Consider the following 19,532-nt stretch of genomic DNA (forward strand, 5'->3'; position numbering starts at 1 on the left):
CATGTGGATATTGTGAAAGATCATCTAGATTGAACCTCCTGGATATTCATGAGTAAGCAAATTATAATAGAGTCACAATATTGACTTCTATCTTTTCTTGGGGCAGAAGCACTGGGTTCACTTTAGTGCTTATTAAGTTCATGCTTCATTTGAAGCACTGATAATGGTGCCAGGAAAGAAAAATCATTCAGCAGCAGCAAAATCATTTATACAGAGCAAAATGGATGGCGAGTTTCAGTTTGTAAAGCCGGAATGACTTCGACTTATATTTCCAAGTTTATACTTGGAAAGCTCCATGCTTTCTTCTGCTCTCTATTTCATTCAACGAAGGAGGCCCGAGAGCTTCAGGATTCGTGAGCACACGGGGACAGAGCAGGCTTCCAGGGTGGCATGACATCAATGTCGCGTCACCGAAGCAAAGACTTTTATTTACATAGAGATTCATACTTGTGTGGTAAGCCACTGGAGTTCAATTTACTGTCTTATTTACCAAGGGAACAGTTTGCCACATCAGTGATACACTAGAAAAAAAAATCAAGACACCTCTGAGGACATTATCGTCTACTGAAACACTTTAAACAATGGCATTTTTGAGTAAGTGCTTAGAACAGCACCAGCTGTGTGTGCTTTACAAGCAAGAGCAAAAAAGGAGAAAAAACAAACCTAAGTGTATTTGGACTAGAGAGCAAATGTGACAATTGAGAGCCTGATGATGAAAAACTCATTGGGAACCCAGTTATTCAACAGAAACCTTGTCCCTTGTAACACTGGATGCATTAGAGACCATGTCAATCGGTTCAGGGACCTGGCACAGAAGTCATTTTCCTTGGGAACTATATTTGCCTGAAGAGAAATTGAAAAACCATACTCTCCGTGAATGCTAAGTTGTTTTGCTTTTCTCCCTGCGGTCAGTGATCAGTGGTTTTCTGACAAGGAAATGTTTTATTCTTATTCTTCTATGCTAAGCACCAGCTCCCAGCTTTATTGTATGTGATCACACACAGTTACACACACAGGGGGGAAATTGCCTTCTTGGCAAACTCATTTACTAGGGCTCCCCCCAGTGCTCTACCATTGGTGCCAATCACTAAACACACCTTGCTCCCCCCCCCCCACCCCCCCAAACACCAGGGTGTGGAAGCCACACCTTTCCCTTTAAGCATTGCTGTGACCTTGCCACCTACTCGGGCAGCATCTACTAGTAACTCATGGACTAAAGAGTCAAACTTCAGAAATACAACACGCAGACAAATGGCGTGTTTTGAATTCTCTTCACAAAACAAAGAGTTGAGCGAATCGGACACTTGCCACATTCAAAATACTACGCATATCTCCCGGGTATGATCACTACACAGCCCACTACTGACTTTTGGGGGGAATCGGGTGCTTTCACAAACTTCTGGGCTTGGTGCTTCCTGAGTTCAATGCTCTCATTCATAAGAACACCACAGAACGGTATCAGTCTGGGAGTCCTGTTGGGTAGCCATGTGTCCTAGCCCCTTTCCTCTTTTAAATTTTAAATAGTGCAAAGGAACCATTTTCCCCGCGAGGCTCCCACACTCGGGATGAAACCTCCTCTGCGGAATTTTGGCACCCTATTAATTAGCGGTTATGAGTGGGAGCTGCTCTCTCTCAGCAACTCCTATTCTGCCATCAGTCAAGTGTGATTCTGTAATAAATTCCCACAAAGCAAACTATTTCTGGTAATTCTCCCTAATTAACACCAGGCCCGCTAATAATACATCAGTACCTATGTGTTTCTGATATAACCAAGATCTTGTCTGAGACTACTCAAAAAGGGAAACCGCCAACCTAAATTAAGCTTTTGCAGGCAAAAGGGATTTTATATGTAGTTCTGTAAGAAAGCCTTTGATAATCTTATATTGGGGACATTTGACCAGCAAACATTGAACGACAGGCAGGCTTGTTCTGGTTTGAGCACTGAATGGGGATTTATTGTGAACACACACTGTTGAGTCTTAAGCCTATAAATCTTGTACTGGATTACTGTTTCTTAACGAAGGAATGACAGATCTCTTATTTTGTCGGTGCATTTTAATGTGCAATGACGTGATTGATAGAAACCAAACAGCAGCTATTAAAATGTCAGATGCAGACTTGATGCCCTTATAAGTTTGGCTTCTGGAGTTTAATATACTGTGAGCAAATAGACTTGAATTTGTCTTTTATTCCCAATATACAGCCTGCGACAGAAACATTCCTCTTAACTTTACACAGTTGGGGGAAAAATTCTTACTCAAATCAATGAACAAATGAGGAGTAGGTGAGCCTATCTAGTGATAGAAAAGTTAGCTAGTGAGAGCGGGATGAGTTAGGCATGAAGTAAAGGACCCTAGTCAATGAGAAATGTGAAAATGTGGACTTATGTTGTTTGAATGTGATATATGATACAACAGAATGCTTGATAGGACATGTTGCTCCAATAAATAATTTCAGTAATAAACATTTTTTAAAGGACAAAGAGCTTATTTAACAATAAGTTCACAAATATTTGTGTATATGTGTTACATGCAGAGCGTAAAAAAGGTTGAAGTGTCCGGCCAGTGTTGCTCAGTGATTGAGCATAGACCTATAAACCAGGAGGTCACAGCTCGATTCCCAATCAGGGCACATGCTGGGTTTCAGGCTTGATCCCCAGTAGGGGGCAGCTGATCAATGATTCTCATCATTGATGTTTCTCTTTCTCTCTCCCTCTTCTGTCCTCTCTGAAATCTATAAAAATATTTTTATTTTTTTTTAAAAAAGGGTTAAAGTAAAATAAATGTGACAATATTTTCAAATGTTTGTTTCTGGGAAATTTGATAAGCAAATGTCATAAGGGGATTCTCCTGAGAATTTTTACATCTCTTCCTGTCCTTTGAACATGATTTTTCCTCATGATAACGTAATAGAAACTACTTGCCACCCCAAAAGAAAGACCAGGAGAGGTTGTCTACATCATTGCAGCCATTTATTTGTTATGTGCTCATTAAGGTATTAATATACTGATTAATTTCTCATGTGATTTTTAATTAGAAAATACATCCAAAAGCAAAACAGCACAGACATATACTAGTATATAAACTTAAAAATGTAAAGAAACAGAAAATAGAGATTAATAGATAAGGCAAATGATACATTGAGAATCCAAACCCAAAACCTTAAAATATCTGGGGGATGAAGAGTGACAAATGGAAGCCACTTTGGATGTGCGTATAATTACTCAGCGTGTCCCCCGCCCTGCCTGACAGCTAGACTGCAAACATCACCGGCAGGTTAACGTGCCACTACCAGGGACAGGAAGGCAGGATTTTCTATAAAAGTGACCCGAATATAGTGCCCCTTGAAAATGGTACTACAAAAACATTTTTGTTGTAGGTATTTTTTAGACATAATGCTGGACTGACATTTTGAAGATTTAAACTCTTTTTTCTGTCTTAATCCTGATCAAGTTAGGTTTTAGCTTTAGACTCTAAATGTAACCTGAATCACTAGGAAGATGTGAGCTGCTATAAGCACAAGGGATTCTTTCTAGGCTGCTCCTTCAGGGGCAACGTTCCGTCCTTGTTATTCAAACTGGGAAGTCCAAATAGGGGATGTTTTAAAGACAGGTAGTATGAATTTAATCTGTATTGTCCTAAGTACAGATTTCCAAAATATACATCTAGAGAGATTAAAAGTAAATGCTCTACAATAAAGAGGTAATAATTTAAAAATGCTACTAACATGGAACATTTATAATCAGAAAAATAAATATTCAGGGAGCTCACCAGAATAATAAAGTGCTCTGCCTGAGTTATTAAGATATTAACGCTGGGGTGTTAAATATGGCATTCCCCACTGGAAAACAGAGATCCTTCTGGATTACAATCAGTATTTATTTCATAGGGTTAACTGTTTTAGGAACTGACAGAAGAGAAGGACAAAGCACAATGATGATGATAAATTAGGAAGTACTGTTATACACTCTTAGGAATAAAATTTAGAGAAATGCAACATTATGCTCTATGAATAACATGCAGAAAGAAAAGTATAATAAAAATGATATATTAATGTAAGGTCATTTTATAAGCAATCCAGGTCAAATATAATTTTTTGAAGGAGATATCCAAATGCCATTAACTTATCAAATACTATCTTGGCATAGAATCTATAAAGGCAAAACTAAATAACAAAAAGAAATTTCTACCACACAACAAAACCACCAACTACTTTATAGTGTGTAAAGCAAAAGACTGGCATTAAGATATGACAATGCATATTAGCCAGTATGTCTTCTATAGGTTGTTTCAGCAGCAACAAGAAATAATACACAATTCAGTTCCAGCGCTTAAAAAACACACACACAAACTTCCTGCTTCCCTACGAGATGCAAGGTGAGGAGATGGTTTGGGGTTGCTACTGGTGAAGCGTTCTGTTTGCCATTTTGTGTCACTCTTCTCATTCTTTTATCCCCAGTTAATAATTATCTGCATATAATTTAAATCTGCTAAACCATAAATTAACAGCTTTCAGGACAGATGCCTTAAAAAGTTCTTAGGGAGGTTAAACAAATATTGTAGCCTAAAACTCCCCTCTAAAACAAACATGCACACAATGGAAGTGAAGTCATTAGTAAGTGATAGGGGAGGAAGGACTTGAGGCTCAATCTCAAATTTAAAATCACCTTGCTCCAAACAAATTAAATTATAACTTAGTGAGCTTTCATCCATTCTGGAAACAAAGAGAAAAACTATCAAACGCTGTAATTTCTTTTCTTATTTTTCCACGGTTGTTTCTCTGTCTTCATATGGGATCTACATATGTTTTTTCCCCAAATGAAGAAAACAAATAATGGGCCAGTCTGAATAATTACCCATGTTCCTCTCTACCACCAAATCTCTGTGCATAAAAGTTTTCAAACTTTGTGATCACATCTGGAAGTGGTTCATTTATTATTGAAAGAGAACCATCAAAATAAAAAAACAATCTAGATTTTATCACATGCTCAAACCAATCTTTTATTTTTCTAATAGAGAATTCAAGAAAAAAATTATTCTGCAAAGAGAGTTCTCAAACCTTCATCAGTCAGTAGTACAACTCTAAAACTAATTCATTGTCAAAAAAGGGGTAATTTTGGGAGGGGAGTATACCATAATTCCCAATTGCATTCTTTCTATTCATTCTCTTTAAGAGAGAGAAAACTCTCATAGTCCACTAAGTTACTCAATTAGCTCTTTACCAGAGCCTGAAGGAAGAGAGAAAAAAAGAGTTTGACTACTATAAGTAATAAAGCAATGAATAAAAATGGTCATATTTTTAATAAAAGGCAAAAATTTGAGACTTATACTTTGTATGGTGGCATCTCTTATTGGCATGACACATTTGATCAAAATCTCATTGACCTTTCCTACTGGAATGATCAAATGTAAAATTAAAAAATGCACATAGTTTTTAAAAAGGGACATCTACTACTACTGATAAAATTCTGTTTAAACTCCTATTTACTGTTATAAAGATGAACACTAGTTTTTAAAAAATATAATGTTTTGCTTATTGATAAAGTATAAGGCATTTTTATTGCCTTTTACAGATTTACTTTTAACTACCTAAGAAGAAAAGAAAGCATAATTATTTCAGCATAGAAGTTGTAGTTTTTATTCTAAAATTCAATTCTTCGCTAATTTATTCTAAGATGAATTTAATAGTCAACCAGGAAATTGGTTTTTATAAAAGTTACTTTATGGGCCGAAAATACAAGGAAAAAGTAATAACAAATGTCAAACTGTCTCCTTACATTACGAAGCCAAATATTTCCTCATAGATTTGGTTTTTAAAGCTGGAATTTATCCCTTCAGGGTTACTATTATTTTTCAAAAACACATATAAATATTAAATCTAAAAATTAATTGGTAATTTTAATTCTTCTCTTTCTCTTCAAATTTCTTTCTCTTCTCCTGAACTGTCGACTTTCAAAAATTCACAGAATGAGCATGTTTCTTGCAAAGTGGCTTGTCCTTCTTGGAGAAAAAGGTCTGACCTTCCAAACTTTCACAGCATACCTGGGGGGGAAGCATTATATAAGAGAATATCAATATTTTATCAAGTGTGCATGAAGAAGAAAGTGATTTTTCACTCAATAGTTAGTAAAAGCACTTTAGTTGGTTGTTAGACATTCTGACATTCACAATGACTATATTTCATGTAATCTTTCAAGAATAATGAAGAATGACTTTTTCTGAAATGCGTTTTAATTTATTTATTTATCATTATTTCTCTTTATTGGGGGTGAAGCAATTGGTCCTAAAGAAAAACTAACACCTAAAGAGGTCACACTAAATATAATTCCTCTTCCCAAATTCTAATCAATGCTTTTAATCTGCCTCCTGTTGTAGAGAACCAAAGCATTCAAACAGAAAACACAATTGTTTTACCAAACATTCCCAAGCCCCCAAACACACAGGCATAGAATACTTGAGAGTTCTTTTTAACACATTCCTTTGTTTTTTTATAGTGAAAACCCTGGTCAACGTCTCATTGCTGGATGATTATGCAGTCAGTTAACTATCCACTTATGTCTTGTCTTTCCTAATGCCTTTGTTAATTACAATGCTCATGAAGACAAATCTGCTAAAAGTTTTCATTAATTTTTTTTAAATATGTTTTTACTGATTTCAGAAAGAGGGAGTGGGAGAGAATCATTGATTTGCAGCCTCCTGTACGTCCCCTATTGGTGATCAAGCCCATAACCTGGGCATGTGCCCTGACCAGGACGAGCATGACTTCCTGGTTCATGGGTTGATGCTCAACCACTGAACCACATCTGCCAGGCTAAAAGTTGTTCTTTAAATAAATTTTATAATATCTAAGAGACAAACGAGGTAAACTAGAGAGTTCAATGGTAACATTTGAAATAATCATTTGACTTCAATTAACATGACTTTTCTCCCTTCACAACTGGTAATAAAAGCTATTAGATATATTAAAACTAATTTTAAAAAATCAAACATCTGAATAAAGTATTGATATTTACTTGCTAAATTTCAAAAATATACCTTACGTTAATGTTAATCTCTGAACTATGCTCAAAAAATAAAATAAAAAATATTAAAATATCAAATGCAATAGGTAAACATATTACTACATGTTTATTGTAGTCTCAAAAAATATTCATGGACTATTGCTAAGGAAAAAAAATCACCATATACTTTACTGCCAATGTTAATTCAATACATTTTTTATAATTATTTATTTCTATTTTAAGAAGTACCTGTGTTTCCAAAAATTACTAAAAAGACTCCATTAAGAGGTTGGTTTTTTAAGTAAGGAACTTATAACTGTTTTAAAAAACATATAGCTTCTCCTTATAAACAAAAATGTATTAAAAATAGAATTTTCTCTAATGGGTAAGCATCTTATTCTATGCCAAATAATTTTTAAAAGTGCCAAAAAATTTTAATAAACAACTTTCAAAATCACTGTAAAAATATTTTTAGGTTTGAAGGATTAGAAGATACAATCACTGTTATTTCCAGTTAGTGTTTATGCTTGATTGGCCATACTGTGCTCCTTTATTGTGGAAATGAGGTCACTTACTGAGCACACAAAGCAAGTGTCATGCCAGGTATAGCCCAGGGCTTCCAGGAACATGTCGCCGGCTTCTATGGGAAATTCACATCCATGGCAGATAGTACCAAAGAGGGCATAATAATCTGTATGGGGGAGGAGGAGACATAATTTAATATGACAGCTGTAGAATGACAGTTCCTAGAAAGCAGCAAAATTTGAATTGAATGAGATAATGAAGATAAAGTCACTAGTAACTGGAAAACTTTCAGATGGCATATTTGCTTGAGATACACTTCGTAAACATTATTTATACAACTTAACATCCTTTATTCTATTTTTCCATGTAATATCTTTCATTTCTCTCCAACTATTTCAATGCCCAAATATGTATAAAAAAGAACACATAAGTTATCACTAGACATGGCTATCTCAAGATAATACAACAGAACTTCTAATAACTAGCAATAATAAGACTAATGAACTTAAATCAAGAAGAAATATCTGGTATTAACAAATTTTATAGTATATCTGACTTGGTAAGGAAGGAAAAAAAGTCACAGGAGACTTCCATGAATAAATGCCACAACTGAGTTTCTAGCTGGACTACATTACAATATTAGCCACTAAAGTTTTTTTTTTGCTAGATTTTCCTTTCAATTTTATGACATCATGCTTAAATTCATTAGCTAGAGAACACCATTTACTTGACAGAGGTTATAGTTATAAAATATTAAGAGGACTTCCTCCTGAAGAAAGCAGTTTTGACAAGATGTTTCTTCATTATTACTAAACTAGAGGCCCGGTGCACAAAACTTTGTGCACTCGGGGGGAATGGGGGGTCGCTCAGCCCGGCCTGTGCCATCTCACAGTCTGGGACCCCTCAGGAGATAATGAACTGCTGGCTTAGGCCTGCACCCAGGTGGCAGAGGGCAGGCCCAATCCCTAGGTGCAGCCCCTGGTCGGGCTCAGAGCAGGGCCGATTGGGGAGTTGGGGCGCCGCCCCTGTCATGCACAGAGCAGGGTGGATCCGGAGGTTGCGATGCCACCCTCAGTCACGCTCAGGGTAGGGCCGATTGGGGGGTTGGGGCACCGCCCCGTCACACTCAAGGCAGGGTCGATGGGGAGGTTGCGGCGCCACCCCCTGTCATGCACAGAGCAGGACCAATCAGGGGGTTGGGGCGCTGCCCCCTGTCACTCACAGAGCAGGGCCCATTAGGGCGGTTAGGGATCCGTACCCTGTCACATACAGAGCAGGGTCAATCAGAGGGTTGGGGAGCTCCCCGCTGTCTCGCACAGAGCAGGGCCCATCAGGGGGTTGGGGAGCTCCCCCTGTCACGCACAGAGCAGGGCCGATCAGGGGGTTGGGGAGCTCCCACCTGTCACTCACAGAGTAGGGCTGATAGGGGATTTGGGGTACCGCCCCCTGTCACACACAGAGCAGGGCGGATCAGGGGGTTGGGGTGCCGCACCCTGTCACACTCAGGGCAGGGCCGATGGGGTGGTTATGGCTCTACCCCGTCACACACAGAGCAGGGCCTGTGCGGGGGCGGAGGGGGGGGGAAGAGGGGGGGGGGGCTTGGGGTGCCACACCCTGTCACACACAGAGCAGGGCCGATCAGGGGGTTGGGGCGCTGCACCCTGTCACACACACAGCCGCAGGGCGATCAGGGGCTTGGGGAGCTCCCCCCTATCAGGCACAGAGCAGGGCTGATCAGGGGGTTGGGGCGCCTTCCCCTGTCACGAACAGAGCAGGGCAGATAGGGAGGTTGTGGCCCCGCCCCCTGTCACACACAGAGCCGCAGGGCGATCAGGGGGTTTGGGCGCTGCCCTCTGTCACGCTGATCCCGGTGCCGGGAGGCCTCTCGGCTCCGCTGATCCCAGTGCTGGGAGGCATATTACCCTTTTACTATATAGGATAGAGGCCTGGTGCACGGGTGGGGGCCGGCTGGTTTGCCCTGAAGGGTGTCCTGGATCAGGGTGGGGGTCCCCACTGGGGTGCCTGGCCAGCCTGGGTGAGGGGATGATGGCTGTTTGCAGCTGGTCACACACCCTTCAGGGTGGGGGTCTCCACTGGGGTGTCTGGCCAGTCTGGGTGAGGGGCTGAGGGCTGTTTTCAGGCCGACTGAAGCTCCCAACTGCTCCTTTTTTTCTTTTTCTTTTTTAATTCTGGGCCAGCTTTAGCTCTGGCTCCAGCTCTGAGGCTTCTGCTGCTGAAAGAAGGTATCTGGTTTGTTTCGGTTCTATAATCGAAACACTGTATAACTCTAGCTCTAAGATCCCGGCCTTGCTGAAAGCAGGTTTCTGGGGTTTTGTTTAGCTTCTATATTCGTTACAATGTTTTTTAAACTGCAGGCTCAGAGGCCGGCAAAGCAGGCGGGGAAACGTTGGAGTCCTCCATCACTGAAGCAAGCAAGCCTCATGTTAGTTTCAAGCTGCCTGGCTGCTGGCCGCCATCTTGGCTGGCAGTTAATTTGCATATCTCGCTGATTAGCCCATGGGAAGGGTAGCGGTCGTACACCAATTACCATGTTTCTCTTTTATTAGATAGGACTAGAGGCTTAGTGCACGAAAATCATGCACGGGTAGGATCCCTAGTGGCTGCCGGCCGGGACCTCCCTTCCCACAGCTGCCTTCCAACCCCCAGGGCCTCCCTTCCTGTGGTTGGCCAGCCAGCCCCAACCCCTGTTTGAACTCCCAGTCAAGGGGACAACTTGCATTTAGGCTTTTATTATATAGGATTAGCATTTATTAGCATTTTAATTTTCATTTATACATGTGTTTACTCATGGTTCACTTTTTGGTCTTTGATGTTCTTAATCCAATCTGGGTTGGAAGAGGATGTAGGCTATCTTGTGCAACTTGATTCACCTTTCTTAGCAATCTTCAATATTCCTTAGCACTATTTGTTCAACACAGTCACAGAGTTCTACTGTGTGCCAGGCACTGTTCTAGGCTCTGGTCAGGGGTATGGTGGTGAAGAAGACAGGTGTGATTGCTTTCTGCATGGGGCTTATATTCTCCTTGGGAGCAGAATGTCCTAACTTATTGTATTTTTAAAATAAATAACAAATAATTTCAGATTCTAAAAAGTACCACCTAGGAAAAGAAAATGGTGATGTGATATAAAATAACTGAGGGATAAAAAATAACTGTGATATAATATAACATTATAGGTGGGTTAGAGAAGGCTCTCTGAGGAGGTAAGAGTTATGTTGAAACTTGAAAAGGGAAGGAGGCACCACCAGAGAAAAGCTGGGGAAGAACATCCAGTTAGAAGAAAGAGCAATACAAAAGCTCTGAGGTGGGAAGGGCCTTAACATGCTCAGAAGCAACACAAGGGCAGGTATGGCTGGAGGCTAGAAGCCAGTGACTGGAAAGAAGGTGGCAGGAGTAAGGCTGGCAAAGCCAGCCCTGGGAAGGAATATAGTTTTTACTCTAACGGAAGCCACGAAGGTATTAAGCACTATCGGATTCACATTTAAACAAATGTTACAGTAACTGCTATTTGAGGACTGGGGAACAGAAGATATACCATTTAGTTGGCAATTCCAATGCCCAGGCAAAGGGCGAGCGTGAGTTGGATTTAGTGTGATGGCTGAGATGAAGAGAAAGGAATGAATTCAGTATACAGATTGGGGGTATATGTTAGAATTTGCTAATTAAATTGGACATAGGGAGAAGACCGGGAAGAGCTGAATCCCAGATGGCTCCTAGGTGTTGGAATAGTGGACTGGGTTAAGTCTGGGAGGTTAAAGAAAAAGAAAAAAAATAGACCAAGATGATTAGAAGTGACATTTAAATAAGACTTCAATAATGTTTTTCCCTTCCTGCAAGCAATTTCAAGGTTTTAAAAATATGACTTCTTAGACTACATTAAATATTATATTAAGGCTAGGTTTATATATGTTTTGACTAGATAGGAATTACCTGACAGTCAAAATGTCTTGCAAAGCTTTTAAAACAAACAAATAAACAGCTCTTTCTTCAGAAGAATTAAGTGGCATTACAAAATGTGAAATATTCTGGTAGAAGCAGGGGCAGACAGCTTATAGCCAAACCTGTCCCCCAAAAGCTCATGAGGTAGGTAGTTCACTGGAATTTCCCAGGGCTTCTGGTCTGACATAGATCGAGATTGATCCTCACTAGAAAACTAAGAGAAAGGTGAAAACAAGAGGACATTGAGTGAGCAGAAATGGAGGCAGTGGTGTTGACCAGCCTCAAATGAGAAGCTGACTGCTCCTTTAACTTCACTCTGTGGAGTCAAGTTCTACTAGCACCACTTTGATATTCAAGGTAGAACAACAATAAAACTCCATAGTGGGAATGCAGTATAGTGAGTGAAGGCATGATAAAGGAAAAATATTTTATTTTTGAAAAACATGTCTATGTAGTAGTAATATCTAGGTAAGGGTAATGCTAATAATGAGCATTATGAACGCCCACTTACAGCCTTTGGGAAGGAAAAGGAAGTGTCCACAGTTAGTAGATTGGTCCTTAGAGCCTAGTTTATTAAAAATAACTTTATCAAGGGAGTAATCCAAGCCAGGATTACCCTCCCATTCAGTAAAAGTAACAAAGGACTTCCAACTTATTGTCAAGGTAATTGTCTTAAAGAGGAAATCAGTATCATATTCAAAAGTTGAACATTTGTCATGCTTACAACCATTCAAAATTTACTTACTAAAGTTGAAGATGTGGCTGTAAGCTACATGATTTGTTAGAATTTATAACCGTAAGTTATTGAAGATTCAAGCAAAATAGTTTTCTCTTAAGTAATGCTTATATACTCACATCTCTTAGTTAGGTTGGGAATATCTGTTTTGATAAATTTGGATAAAATTATATATAGATTTTTGCTATATATTTAGGGTAACATTAAATGTTCCTAAAATAATTAGGAAAATTATTTTGCCTAATATTTCCTTCCAACTTTATAGCAATATGAGAGTTAATGTTTTACCTTCATTCAAAACTTAAGGTACTAATGGCTTCAGAAGCTTACCCGTCTCACAATAAGGCTCACCATCCTCCAGGTGGAAAACATTATTACGAATGGGCTTTCCACAGGCCACACACACAAAGCAGGAGACATGCCAAGTTTGTTTCAAAGCATTGATGACTTCCTGTTACAGAAAAATAACTGGATGTGAAAAAAAGATGACAATATACAAATACTTATTCTACTAGCTAAACCAATAGCCATTCTAAACTGACCCGAAGTAGACATATAAGTGACGTCTTTGTCTTGAGCTTTCCTCCTAACAGGAGATACATAAGCACAGACTTGAAAATCATCTCAACTGATGCACTTTTTGTGCATTTTTCACAAATACAGCCAATAAACTTACTTAAAGAATGATTGGTGTGTTAAACATTATACAAGTGGTAAATAAAGTAAGCATTTCATAAACGCTTGCTACAATACATTCTGCTTTCTCTCAAAGGGTGTCAGGAAACATTAACTTATAAAGGTTTCATAAGATGATCTTGAAAATCTCATGGATGAAGGGCAAACGTTTAAAAACTAAAACAAACCTATACTTTGGTGCATTATGAAAACAATAACCTAATCAGTGTAATCCAATCAGTTTAACACCTGTTTAGTATTTCGAGAATCAGCTGTGACTGTACGAAGCATACTCAAAAGAGTATCTAAAATTTGAACCATAAAGCATGGATTCTAGCCAACAATGGCCCTATGATTAAATATACCAAGTTTCAAAAATTTTAATTAGTAAAAAGTCTTGGGCAGTTGGTTTTACAAGGAATCATGTTTTTTGATTGAGAGAGAGATGGAGCCATTAAAAAATCATATTTGAAGAATAGTTATTAACATGGGAATTTACTCTTTCCATAATATTTATCACAAAAAGAGGATGCTATACATAAAGTATGGTTATTATTTTGTAAGTGACATATTTATAAGGAGTAAACTGGAAGAAAATCCATCCTAAGATTAACAGGAATTCTGTGATTGGTAAATATATGCCATTTTAATTTCATTCTTTACATTTGTTTGTATTTTCTAATTGTTATAGAGTGAAATATTTTCTCTTTTAATAAAAATATTATGCAAATAAAAGAAAATGACATAGAATACATTAGCCATAGAAAATGCCATAGTTCACTATTGAAGGACAATGGAAAGAAATGACAGTTATTTAGATCCCAAAAGATTGCCATGAACATGTACAACAAATATGCAATCAACCAAATCATTTCCCAAGGCTTCAAGTATATCCTTCCCTTTATACTAGTATACTTGAGACAGGTTACTACTCCTTCTTTAGTAGGTATTCATGTAACAGTGGAGATTGTAACCCGCCCCACCATTCTTTTGACATTGTTTCTGTCAATGCTGACTCTGATTAATATGTAGCTTATAGATAAACAACATGTTTGTATAAGAATCCTAGGAACTAACTTCAGAAAATACAGACTCGGTCATCACAGTTCCGGGAGATTTGATGGCCTTCAACCACACAACCAGGATAACGCAGAACTGGATGACACCAGACCATCACTCGACCAGTTCAAGATCCTCATTGGAATGGACTGTGCTGGTCTGCACGTAGAGAACTTTTCAACCCAATCCCCTTGATTTCTTTGTTCTGCTTGCCCTCTCCCTCCTCATAAAAACCTCTGCTTTCACTGAGGTGGGGAAATGGGATTTGCAACCAGAGTCCCCCGTCTTCTCAGGTGATTGGCACTTGAATAAACTTCTTTCCCTTTTACCAGCATTTGTCTTGCGAGATTGGCTTTCGAGTGGCAGGCAGTTGAATTTTGGTTTCGGTGACATTCCAACAAGTAAAACGCAATCCAGAGGCTCTGTCCTTTTAGTGAAGGGCTGGCCCACCTCTGAAGAAATGAGTGTAAAGCTTCCATTTCCTAAAACATCATTGGGTTCTAAGACTGTTACTTGACTTTGTTTTATTAATTATTCTAGAATCCTTAGAATAGATTTATATACTAATACAGTATTAATGTATTCTACTAATTAATTTTCATTGGGGAAGGTATAGCCTGAATCATTCTATCCTTTTGTTCCAAAAATATTGTATAAACTAATAATATAGAAATATTTCATGTGGCATATTGATTTCTAAGTGTCCTCAAAGTTTTATGCATACTTAAAGATATATTCTAACACTAATACTACTCTATAATTCATGCTCGCTTTTCTCTTGATATGAATTTAGAGTTTCATTACTATATTTTCATATTGAGAATAGCAAAATTCAGCAATTCCATTTACAAATTTTGTGTTGCTGGTATGAGTTTTGTATGAGACCAGGCAACTTGGCTGCTTCTAAAGTAACATTCCAACTCCTGGTTGCCCAGAGGAAATGCCTGACTCTTACTTTGTAATTGGAAACTGGGTATTCCAGGGTAGGAAATTCATTCATTCATTATTATTCATTATGTACCTGACACCTAAATTACTCCTTTTTTTCCCCTCAAAAAATTAAAAAGGTGTGGTTTTATTATTTTTCTATACTCTCATAAAACTGAGGTTATATTTTTAAACATTATATGCATTCAAGAAAAATATATCATTTATAAGCCTGTTTTATATACTTCATGAAATCTGTGCCCTGTGCTTGAACCTGACAAATAAGGAAATGCTGTTCTTATAAAAGCCATGGAATTTAATTTAAAACAGTGAAGGTGTCAGTTCTGAGAACTCTGATACGTGTGTGGTCCTGTACGACCTCTTCATTCCTGAGCAAACAGGGTCCCGTTGAGGTAGCACACCCACAGTAAATGACTTTTCCTCACAAGCCTTTCACCAGGCAAGCCAGCACTCAGTAAGACAAAACCAAAGACAACTTACCCCCCATAAGTCCTATCTACAGAGGTCTGTTTAGTGTTGCTTTACAATAATAAATAGTGATGAAAATAGAGAGGGTATCCAGCAAGAAGAAAAAAAATGTCAAAATGATAGAAAGGGTTCATTACAAAAATTGTTTTAAAATTCACTCAGAATGAAAAGATTTCCAATACTTACTCCAAGGATCTTCCTTTGGCATCGACCACATTCCGGAGCAAAGAATTTCTCATAGCACAGCTCACAATACAGGGCTCCCTTTTCCTCCACAAATCCGATGTAGGCCATTGTATTTTTGCAGTGAGCACAGTTAAATTCTTCTGGGTGCCAAGATTTCCCCAGGGCCACTAGGAATGGACCCCTGCCAGAAGTACAGAGATCAAGTTGGCTCAGAAAATCAAAGTTTCTCAAGTTTGCCTGGATTGGACCTCTTCTATACAAATGTCTAAACAATGAAATACTTGCTCACCTCTCCTTCTCAAGGACCCAATGCATGGGTGCTGTGAAGTTTCATAGGAACTCTGTGCATTTATGTGAAAAGAGGGAAAGAGTAAGAACACTGAAAGGCCATCCATACTCCTGCCCCTTTATTCTATCTTCAAGAGATTTGGTAGTTAGGTTGTTTATAATGAGTGAGTCTGTCTGTGTCATGATTATGATTAAGGAAGAGGATGTTAACTATGATAGAAAATAAAGTAACTAGAAAAAAATGTGGTTTAGGCAAAGATGAGAGTTTGGCATTTCTATAAAATAAGCAAAATGAAATTCTCAATTTGGTAATGTTAGGGTCTTAAGAATAATACTACCCGATAAGACATCCCAGTCAATTTCTCTTCCCCACACATATTTCATATTATTTCTCAACTTTATTAAATGCATCAAATCCTCACCCTCCAAAATGACTGCAGAAATTGTAAACTTGTATCGGAGATGGTTTGAAGCTACTTGGAAAGGTTTTATTTAATTGACACATGACTTATTTTCAATGCACATGTATATCAAGGGAACAAACGTTTGTAAAGAGATTTTTCCCCTACAAAATGCCATACAGTCATGAACTGATAAGATGGATTCCGTTTGCTTGACAGGAATCCGTTATGAAGCCTTATCTAGTCACAAAGCCTGCAGAGATGAACCATTCCAGCCTCTGCAACATTCTTTTCAGGAGCTACATCCACTAATTTTTATTCACAGAGCAGCTTTACCTCCAAGGCACTTTCACATTTATCTAATTTGTCCGCACAGCATTCCTGTGAGATAGTCCAGGGCAGTTATTACGAACTCAGTTTAACAGATGGGAAAGCTGAGATACAGAATGTTCAAAATATATGACAAATTCCGTAAAATCGCTGATGGAGTGAAGGCCAGAAGCTGAATTTCCTGCTTCCGAGTATACTGCTCTAGTCAACGGAGACTCTGCCTCTGATATCCTCACCGCCGGTTACCGTCACTGAGCCACCATGGGGTAGTTGTTATTAAGGTCAAATACCTGCCTTCTGGGCAGGTTAATAGGAAAGTCACAGAAATAAGCATCATAAAGTCACGTTGTTGTTGTTGCTGTTGTTGTTTTTAGTTTTAGCCTTATTAGTTAGGCCAGTGATGGCGAACCTTTTGAGCTCGGCGTGTCAGCATTTTGAAAAACCCTAACTTAACTCTGGTGCAGTGTCACATATAGCAATTTCTTGATATTTGCAACCATAGTAAAACAAAGATTTATATTTTTGATATTTATTTTGTATATTTAAATGCCATTTTAACCAAGAAAAATCAACCAAAAAAATGAGTTCGTGTGTCACCTCTGACACGCGTGTCATAGGTTCGCCATCACTGAGTTAGGCAATAATATAAACCTGGATATACAGTAACTGTCTCCCATTAGGAATTCTTTGCAAATACACTGTTTTTACTAAGAACCAGCACTTAATTCTGCAAGAGTCAAGAAAGTAGAAGGGCTCTTGATAATGATTAAAATGTGTTCTGTGGGAAATAAGAGGCTGTTTTCTCGCCCCACTTTTTGTTGCCTTGTATCTTTTTTAAAAAAGAACTTAAATTTTTATTTTTCAATTACAGTTTACATTCAATATTTTTTGTATTAGTTTCAGGTGCACAACATAGTGATTAGGACAATCATATACTTTACAAAGCATCCCCCCTCTGAATATTTCCAGTATGCACCTCGCACCATACATAATTATTAAAATATTATTATTGACTATATTCCCTAGGCTGTATTTTACATCCCTGTGACTATATTGTAGCTACCAATTTGTACTTCTTAATCCCCTCACCTTTTTCTTATTAATGTGCAATTTTGTATAAGCTAGTGCATGCAGCTCTCTTAGCACTTGAGACTAGTCGTTTATTGTTTTTTTAAAAAAACTTTAGGGTACTATCGTTTTGTTAGCACTAACAAGGAATGCCTTTGTTAACTAATTCCTGGCGGAGGGGGGGGGGTGTGGGGGGGGAGGGTGAGTGGGGGGAAAGGGCCACAGATCACCTACTATGTAACCAACTATGTTACTTTTGGCAGGTGGCCTCTCAATTTTGAACTGGTGTAACAGTCCTGCTCAACAACTTCCTTCTTTCATTTTTTCAGTATATATTTGGCAAGTAGTTTTCCTTCAAAGATAAACCAAGAAGTCATAGTGCTCAAAGTTAGACATAGTTTTATAAGAAGCCTAAGCTTTTCCACCAGGTGGGTATCTGGTTATATATGCCTGAAAAATCTGCCAGGCTTAATGTACTGTGACTGTAACATAAGATATGGTAGAATTTCAGGGTTTTATGCTGCCATTGGTTTGGGTATTAATTAAAGTAGTTCAAAACAATTTACCAGGGTGATTTTTTTTTTTTTTAATATAAGAGTACATCTTCAGCTCATCCACAAGCCTGGATGGCCCCATGAGGCCAGGATCCTTAGGCTCCTCAGTTTGTAAAAGAAGTCAACCAACCTCAAACTCTGAGTTCTGTTAAAGCAAAGGGTTGGTATGCACTTGGAATAAAGAGTTCTACTTCTGGAAAACATCTATCAGTGTTACCAAACAGTTAACAACGTTCATCTTAGAAAAAAAAAAGATATTTAAGAACAATTGATTAAGAACAATAAAATCCATTTTCTAAAATATGTGTTGAGATTACTCAAGTCCATCAGAGAAATGGGTCCTGCAAATCAGAGAGACCATTCCACAGAATTATTCCTTTAATGGCCAGTGTTCAGTGTGATGCCATCCGTCTGCACTGACACCTGCTACAGAATACAGCTCCATGGAATCCACCTCTGCTCTTCCTACTGTTCAAAGAGTTCTTCGTTAGGACACCCGGGCCATATTCACAGGCTTCCATGAAGAAATTCCTTTCAGATTTTTGCAATAAGAACAGTTTTGCTTCTTCTGAGTAAAAGAAGTATTTATCCCACTGTACTAGTACAGTAATTTGCAAAATTAACTCCTTTTTTGTTGACTGCTAGAAGGCTTGAAGCCAAATTTAGTCTAACCATAGCAAGTCTGTGTGTCATTGTTGTAGGTCTTATCCAATCTCAATGTCAAATTACTGTCCAGTGTTCATTTTTAATAGTCCCATTCAAGATTTTTATTCTTCTCTTGATCCCTTTTGCGATTTAGAAGGTTTTCTTTATTACATGCATTTTTTTTTAAAGCTTTCTGGACTAGAGTCCACTACAAAAAATCCTATATAATAAAAGGCTAATATGCAAATCGACCAAACAGCAGAATGACCAGTCACTATGATGCTCACTGACCACCAGGGGGCAGATGCTCAATGCAGGAGCTGCCCCCTGGTGGTCAGTGTGCTCCCACAGGGGGAGCGCCGCTCAGCCAGAAGCCAGGCTCACAGCTAGTAAGCGCAGCAGCAGCAGGAGTCTCTCTGGCCTCGGCACAGCGCTAAGGATGTCCGACTGATGACTTAGGCCCGTTCCCCACAGGAGCGGGCTCCCGGACTGTGAGATGGTGCAGGCTGGGCTGAGGGACGCCCCCCTCCCCATAAGTGCACGAATTTCTTGCACCAGGCCTCTAGTAGATAAATAATATTGTCCATTGAAAGGGTAATTTTAAGGTACTTCCTTAGTTTCTTTATCATATTTGAATAGTGAATGATCTTAACAATAAACTCCCTCTGCACCTTTAAAAAGTGAGTTGAA

General features: G+C 38.6%; 1 protein-coding gene across 8 annotated transcripts in view; it reads right to left on the minus strand.

Moving 5' to 3' along the window:
• Positions 1-2,949: 2,949 nt before the first annotated feature.
• PDLIM5 (PDZ and LIM domain 5) overlaps positions 2,950-19,532 on the minus strand; it is a 225,187-nt gene continuing 208,604 nt past the window's right edge. For all 8 annotated transcript variants that reach the window (XM_059665230.1, XM_059665221.1, XM_059665212.1 and 5 more), the window contains 4 exons: positions 15,557-15,737; positions 12,551-12,671; positions 7,576-7,691; positions 2,950-6,041 (listed from right to left, as the gene is read on the minus strand). In XM_059665230.1, coding sequence (XP_059521213.1) covers positions 5,952-6,041; positions 7,576-7,691; positions 12,551-12,671; positions 15,557-15,737 — 508 coding nt within the window. In that variant the 3' untranslated portion in view covers positions 2,950-5,951. The remainder of the gene's footprint in view (positions 6,042-7,575; positions 7,692-12,550; positions 12,672-15,556; positions 15,738-19,532) is intronic.

This window comes from Myotis daubentonii, chromosome 1 (assembly GCF_963259705.1).
Source record: "Myotis daubentonii chromosome 1, mMyoDau2.1, whole genome shotgun sequence".
Lineage (NCBI taxonomy): Eukaryota > Metazoa > Chordata > Mammalia > Chiroptera > Vespertilionidae > Myotis > Myotis daubentonii.